General features: G+C 58.7%; 1 protein-coding gene across 1 annotated transcript; it reads left to right on the top strand.

Moving 5' to 3' along the window:
* Positions 1-1307: 1307 nt before the first annotated feature.
* Positions 1308-6699, top strand: ITGB1BP2 (integrin subunit beta 1 binding protein 2). Its single transcript, XM_068696814.1, has 11 exons — positions 1308-1513; positions 1648-1697; positions 1783-1839; positions 2164-2309; positions 2467-2579; positions 2705-2763; positions 3156-3226; positions 3334-3436; positions 4501-4620; positions 5018-5080; positions 6296-6699. The coding sequence occupies exons 1-11, from the start codon at positions 1450-1452 to the stop codon at positions 6590-6592; spliced, it is 1143 nt and encodes a 380-aa protein (XP_068552915.1). The 5' UTR covers positions 1308-1449; the 3' UTR covers positions 6593-6699.
* Positions 6700-6742: the final 43 nt, after the last annotated feature.

Raw genomic sequence — 6742 nt, 5'->3', positions numbered from 1 at the left:
GTGTGCTGCCCCACACCACGGCCTTCCTATTACAAGTACCTCATCTCCTCCTTTCTCTCATTCAGAAAGTGCCAGCCCTAGCACAGGGCTTGTCCCTGTTGCGCCCTGGGTGTGCTGTGCCTGTCCCCAGGGCTGAAACCCTGACCTCAAACCTGCAGGTCCTTCCAAACCGAGCCTCAGCACCCTCCGCATCGCCTCGGCGTTTCCTCTGCAAAGTAACCCGAGCTCCAAACCCTTCCTGGCACGAGGATGGCAACAGCTGCAGCCTTGCTGACGGCTTGCAGAAAGGACGAGGAGACCTGAAACCCTAGAGCACCACGCAGACCCGTCACAGGGCTCTGACGGACTCCCCGGGACCTGTGATCCCTCCTGCTTCTCCAGCCGCCCTTCACACTGCTGCCTGTTACCGTGCCTTGGGGCACGCAGTTCTTTAAGGGGTGGCATCAGCTCAAAGCCAGGCTGCTGGCACTCCTGCAGAGCTTTCCTGGGGATATTGCACCGCAGGTAGGGCAGGCTTTGGGGCTGCTGTACCTTTGCGTTGAGGGTTTGCTCTGAGAGGAGCAGCAGTGGCATCCGGGCTGCCTCCCAGGGCAGCTGCTGCCCACAGGACCTGCCCTTCGTGGGCTTCTCTCAGACCCGGTTCCGCTGCAGAAGTGCTCGCTGGCTGCAGTGTGATCCCACAGGTCAGAGAGACACCCAGGAAACATCTGCCTCTGCAAACAGGAACAATAAAAAGAAACTTTTGTTTTAGATATTTGTAGGAACTACGTAAAATCTTTGATCTCAAGAGGGCTTCTCGTCTGTAGGAAGAAAAACACGGGGTGTTCGGATGAGAACGGGGAGCTTCAGCAAACCCCTCCTGCTCACTGGAAGCCCTCGTATCATTTTGCACACTTCTGTGGTGATGGTGGAAGCAGGGAAAGCTGCTGGGGACAGATTTCATCCCTGGGCTGCACAAGGCCCTGGTGGGGATCAGGGATGTCTGGGCACATTCCCTGCTCTGGTCTGCTGGTGCCATGTGCACATTTTGCCCTGGGACCCTGCGAAGTCTCTTCCTTCCCTTTGCAGTAAACTTTCAGCCACTTCTCTGGATGATAAATAAATCGAGAGCTCTCCCAGCAGCTGCTCAGGAGCTGTGGCTCCACGGATCCGAGCACAAGCACCAGCCCACCCCAGGGCACCCCGCAGCTTGTGTCCCCTCCGCCGGGCGCCTGCGTGTGCCGGAGCATGGGGCAGGACAGAAATATGCCTCTGGAGATAACGCGGGTCCCGCCAGCTGCCATGTCCATCTTTGGCCAGCTCTCCGGTTACCAGCCGCCTCCTCCAGCTGCCCCCAAAGGCAGGCAAAGTCACCTCGCGGCGCCTGTGCTGGGAACTGCGGGGAAACACAGGGGATGAGATTGACGGGGTTTTTGTTGGAGTGAAGGACGCCGCGTGTCCGCCTGAGCCATGGCGTTGCTGTGCTACAACAAGGGCTGCGGGCAGAGGTTTGATCCCGAGCACAACACCGAGGGTAAGCGGGGTTCCTGCCCCCCGATCCTCTCCTGGTCTGCGGCCTCGGCTGCCAGCAGGCAGCTCGGGAGCAGCTGGGGGTGCACGGCCAGGATCGCCCTTCCCAAAAGGCTCCGAATGCTTTTCCCTCTTCAGATGCCTGCCTGTACCACCCGGGCGTCCCCATCTTCCATGATGCCCTGAAGGTAAGAGGGGCCGCAGCCGCGGGGTGGGACCGTGTGCCCGGTGGGGACATCCACCCCGACCGTCTCGTCCTCTCCCGGTGCCCAGGGCTGGTCCTGCTGCAAGAAGCGCACGACGGACTTCTCCGAGTTCCTCTCCATTCAGGTGAGAGACTCACCAAAGCGGCTGGGACCCCGTGCAGCTCATGCCCCCCGCGCCATGAGGTGTCTGAGCAGCCCGGGGAGGTGGGGAGGCTCTTTGCTGTCCCTCTGCTGCCAGGCTGGGGTGGGACAGAGCTGAGGCCTTCCCGACACGGCCCCGGTGGTCTGCACGTGGGAATCCCTGTGGACACGGCCCCTGCGCTGCTGTAGGGTGGGAGCCCGGCCCTGCAGGATGCAGAGCCACCGGGTCACGGGAGCTCACCAGGGCTGAAGCAGCCTCCAGGTTAGAAAGGGCAAAGCAGGCATCGGGCTCGTCTCTGCTGCTCAGGGATGCACAAAGGGGTTCCACAGCAAGGAGAAGCCCCCTGAGCCTCTCCAAGAGGAGAGCTCGGACAAGGCGAAGGCCAAGCCAGTGGCGGAATTCATCATCCAAGGACCAAAATCAGCTGAGATGATGCAGCGGGAAAGACCAAGGTGAGAGAGGCTCAGCTGATGGCACCGCCTGGCCACGCTGCTGCTTGTGCATGAGCCTTGCCCTGCCTGCCTCCGGGGAAGGAGCCGCGACACTTAAATTGCAAAACCAAACAAACAAAAAAAACAAATCTCAGCCTTTGTTGCTGTTGTTTTCCAGCTCTGATGAGCCACGACAACTGCTGCCAATTAAAGTATCCAGGTCTCTGGAGCAGGCACTGGAGAAACTGAGCCTGTCCCCCCACGACAAGGTGCCCGAGGGCAGCTGCACAGGTACTTCTCAGTCCGCAGCTGGCAGCAGGGCCTGGCCTGGCCTGGCGAGCCCGGAGCAGGGGCTGTGGGAGGGCTGGGGACAGGCAGGGTGTGTGTCTCCGAGCAAAGCTGTGCTGTCCTTGCAGGGGAGGTGGCAGCGCAGGTGAGAGCTGGCACCACCTGCAAGAATGCAGCCTGCAAGGCGGTGAGTACCTGGCGTCCCTGCACGCTCTGCGCCGCCCTGCAGTTCACCTGGGTAGAATGGGCACGGAATGGAGTAATTCCTGCCTGCTCCTCACTCCTGCAGTGCAGCACGCTTTCTGCCTCGCCCCAAGGCTGCCGTGCTGTGCTGGGATAGGGGCTCGGCGGGGCGGTGCTGGGGGCATGCAGCAGTGTCCTGCCATGGCTGGGTGCTGCCAACAGGGAGCAGGGCCAGCAGCTGTCCCCAGAAAGTCCTCTCCGATGCTGGACCCTGAGGGAAGGGTGACAACGGGCAGCATGCTGTGACTGTGATGGGAATGGGCCCTGACGTACGGGTGCCTGGCCATGCCGTGCTGGAGGCACAGCCAAGTCTCCCCTCTGCTTCTTTCCCCACAGGTCTACCGGGGTGCAGAGAGCAACGCAGAGGTTTGTACCTTCCACCCTGGCGTTCCTGTCTTCCACGAGGGGTAAGGAACCTCCCTTTACTGACCTCGCTGCGGGCTGGAAGCGGTCCCGTGGGGTCCTGCCCTTGCTGGGGTCCTGCTGCCCGCTCAGGAAGCCCCACACCCCACAGGATGAAGTACTGGAGCTGCTGTGGGGTCAGGACCACCGACTTCAGTGCCTTCCTGGAGCAGCCGGGCTGCAGCACGGGGCGGCACTGCTGGACGGGGAAGGCGGTAAGGGAGCTCCCGGGGAGATGATTGAGCAAAGTGCCTCCGGGAAAACCTTAACTGGCACCCGAGGCTACTCTTTCCCTTGCTCTGCATTAACGCGGATTTCCATATTTAATTCTGCTAATTTTCATAATTGCTCGCAGATGATTGCATCAGGGTTTGAACGCTGAATCCTCACCCATCTGTTGTTTTAAAACTCTGCCTCTGCATTCACAGAACCTGGCAGCTCTCACGCCTGTGGCACGGGTGCAGTGGGAAGCTGAAGGAGGGCTGCCTCTACCTTCTGCTCCAGGAGCTTGGTGTGGCTGGTGCTGCAGGCTGCCGCACAGGAACAGGCAGTTGAGCACAGGAAAAGCCCTGCAAAAATCCCCCAAAAGTTTTGGCGGATGTCTGCAAATGACTTGAGGTTGTTTTCATGAAGCTTTCTCTCTGCAGCTGCTTCTCAGGAGAGACCTCATCCGCACTGGCTGTTGTGGCAGGGCCACGAGGGGAAGATGCCAATTCACGATTGTGTGTGTGAGAGGGTTTCTCTTAGCTGGCAGCAGGCTGGAGCTGGGAAAGTTACAAGAAAACAGCCCAGGATATCTCTGAAAGTGCATCGTGTTCTTCTGAGTCAGCACTGCCAGACTGCCTGAGCAGCCCTCTCGGAGCTCAGGATGTTCTTTGTCCTGGGCTGAAAACACGCAGGGGGTGTAAGGGAGGCTGCTTTGAGAGGGCATCTTCTGCTGTCCCTGCAGAGTGAATGAACTCTGATGTGATGCAAAGGCTTTGTGCCTGCTCCTGGTGTGAGCCTGGGCACAGCAGAGTGACCCTAGAACAAGGGGATGTCTGCTCTTAACACATCCTGGAGCACAGCACTGATGTCCTGTGCTGCATGGGGCAGTCCGGCAGGGGCTGCCCACCTTCACACAAACCACCTCCCCTCCAAAACAACATGCAGGGTTTGCTCTCGCTCAGCTGATGCTGTCCTTAGTTTGCTCTCTGCGAAGGACAGACACACAAAGAGCACCCTCTGGCACAAACATCTTGGGGGACGCCACACCATGATGGGTTTTTCTCCCCAGCAGGACAAGAAGGCGGTGTCGTGCCGACAGGACTGGCACCAAACCGGCAGCCAAGTGGTGGTGACAATCTATGCCAAGAACCCCCTGCCCGCCCTCAGCAGCGTGAAGGCCAACCGCACCGTGGTGAGTGGGGCCAGCAAGCTGGCTGGGGCTTTCATGGCACCCTGTGTCGACGAGCCACATGCCAGCTGGGTTCCTGGTGCTCTTCAACCCCCGTTTGGGGTTGGCGCTTCCTGAGCTGAGAGCCCGGTGGCTTTGTGGCTGCAGCTGCCCAGCCTCGCTGCCTCAGTGGCTTTTGGCCTCAGTGTGGGGCTTTGTTGGCCTCCAGACCTTCAGCTGGTGGCAGAGGTGGAGCTGCAGCACGGGGAAGGGGTGAGAGGCAGCTGCTGAGGGATCGGCAGTTACACTGCAGCTGGGACGTGGGATGCGGTACAGGGCAGGAAGGCAGCTGCGCTGTCCAGGGAACAGCGCTGGAAGTGCTGTGCCGCCCCACTAAGATAATTTTCTGTTGATCTTTCAGCTTGAGGTTCACGTCATCTTTGAAGGGAATAAGATTTTCCAGGCAGAACTCGATCTCTGGGGGGTAAGATCCTGTTTACTTTGATTTCCCTGTTCCAGAAATCTGTGCGGGAATGAGCTGCAACACTGTAGAGCAGCCCAAGCTGCTAGAAAAGTATTTTCAGCCCCAAGTACAGGCTCCCAGTAAGGAAAATCACTCCCTTTATAGTCTCAGACTTCTGAAAAAGCAGCAAAGCGGTTGCTGCTACAAGTTCTGCACAGTCCTTCCTGTGCATGCAGCACGAGGGAGTCTTTAATTGCATTATCACGCAAAAACAGTGTGGCCCATGGGATTCTGCTGTTTCCCGAGAACAGGCTGGTGTATCTGTGGAACAAACAGCCATTTCACAGTCCCTCTCTCGGTGTTATTCACTGCCAGCTCCTGAGGACCTGCAGAGAACACAGCTCCATCACAGCTGTCACAGCAGAGGGGACTGGTTTATCTTTAGAGCTCCTGTTTTCTATAGCAGCAAATGCTGATGGGGAAATGATGTTTTTCTCTACCGATCCTGTATGGGTAGCACCCCCCATGAGCCATGCCTGGACTGCCTGGGCTCTGTCCTGGCAGCTCTGTTCTACCTGAAGCACCCTGGCTGCTCTCTTTTAAATATTGCCACAATGCTGGCTTGTTGTTGGGGCTGCCTGGGAGCCAGGTCACCCAGATGCTAGCATTTATACCCATCTCTACTGGCTACGTAGGAAATATCACAGGGGTTGTGAGGAGGGCCTTAGTGGTGGCTGTGCTGATCTTTGACTGAGAGCAGAGCTGGGTGTCGCTGCTGGCTCTGCTGGCCTTCTGGATTTGGCTCTCCCTGAACCTGGCTCAGTCCCCGCGCTTTTGGAAGCAGTGCAAGGGGCAAGACTCGCTGTCCAATTCCTCAGCCACTTGCCAGCTGCAGAGGAGCAGCGAGGCTCAGCAATTTGCATGCGTCCTTCTTGCCTTTATTCCCCTTGTGTGCTGCCTGTGCCCGCCTGCAGCAGAGCGTGCTGCTGGCTGTGGAGGAGCCTGTGCCTTGTAGCTATGTGGAGAGGGCTGTAATGGAGCCCAGCACCAGCACCAACGTGCTGTTGAGGTGTAACACCAAGCTCAGCTGGATGCCGGGACTCATCCTGCTCTGCCCTGAGGAGGGGAGGACTCTCGTCTATTCACCCCCATCATGGCTCTACTGATTGTGGGAAGGATGAGCACGTGCTGCCGGCCCTCTCCTGCTCATTTTGACGTGCCCTGCCCTCTCTCCAGGTCATCGCAACGGAGAAGAGCTTTGTGAGCATGGTCCCTACCAAGGTGGAGATCACGCTCTGCAAAGCCAGCCCGGGACTCTGGGCCAGGCTGGAGCACCCCCAGAGCAGGGCGTGCTCCCAGGGGGAACCGGAGAAGGCGGCTGCCAGCGCGGAGGAGCTGGAGGAGGACTCTGACGACAGCCTGAGCTGGTCAGAGGAGGACGACGAGGAGCTGGAGGCACCCAGCAGCACGGCGCCGCTCAAGGGCTTTGACAGCAGCCCTGGAGGAGCAGCCCCGACCCAGAGCACCATGTAACCCCCCTCGGCTCACAGGGGGCAAGCAATAAAAACACAACACGCCATAGCTCCGTGTACAAAGCTGAGACGGGCTCAGAGACAGGCAGACTGCTTTTAACCTTTGAACTTGATTTTGAATCTTTATTTAAGATTACTTTCAACCCCCCTG

The sequence above is a fragment of the Anas acuta genome, chromosome 13, assembly GCF_963932015.1.
Source record: "Anas acuta chromosome 13, bAnaAcu1.1, whole genome shotgun sequence".
NCBI classification, from domain to species: Eukaryota; Metazoa; Chordata; class Aves; order Anseriformes; family Anatidae; genus Anas; species Anas acuta.
This window is presented reverse-complemented; position numbering and strand designations above follow the sequence as displayed.

Bases quoted from the DNA above. Each gene is read 5' to 3' on its own strand.
- ITGB1BP2 (XM_068696814.1), top strand. From the start codon at position 1,450: ATGGCGTTGCTGTGCTACAACAAGGGCTGCGGGCAGAGGTTTGATCCC. The intron at 1,514-1,647 runs GTAAGCGGGGTT...TTCCCTCTTCAG, and splicing joins TCCCGAGCACAACACCGAGG to ATGCCTGCCTGTACCACCCG. The intron at 2,580-2,704 runs GTACTTCTCAGT...CTGTCCTTGCAG, and splicing joins GCCCGAGGGCAGCTGCACAG to GGGAGGTGGCAGCGCAGGTG.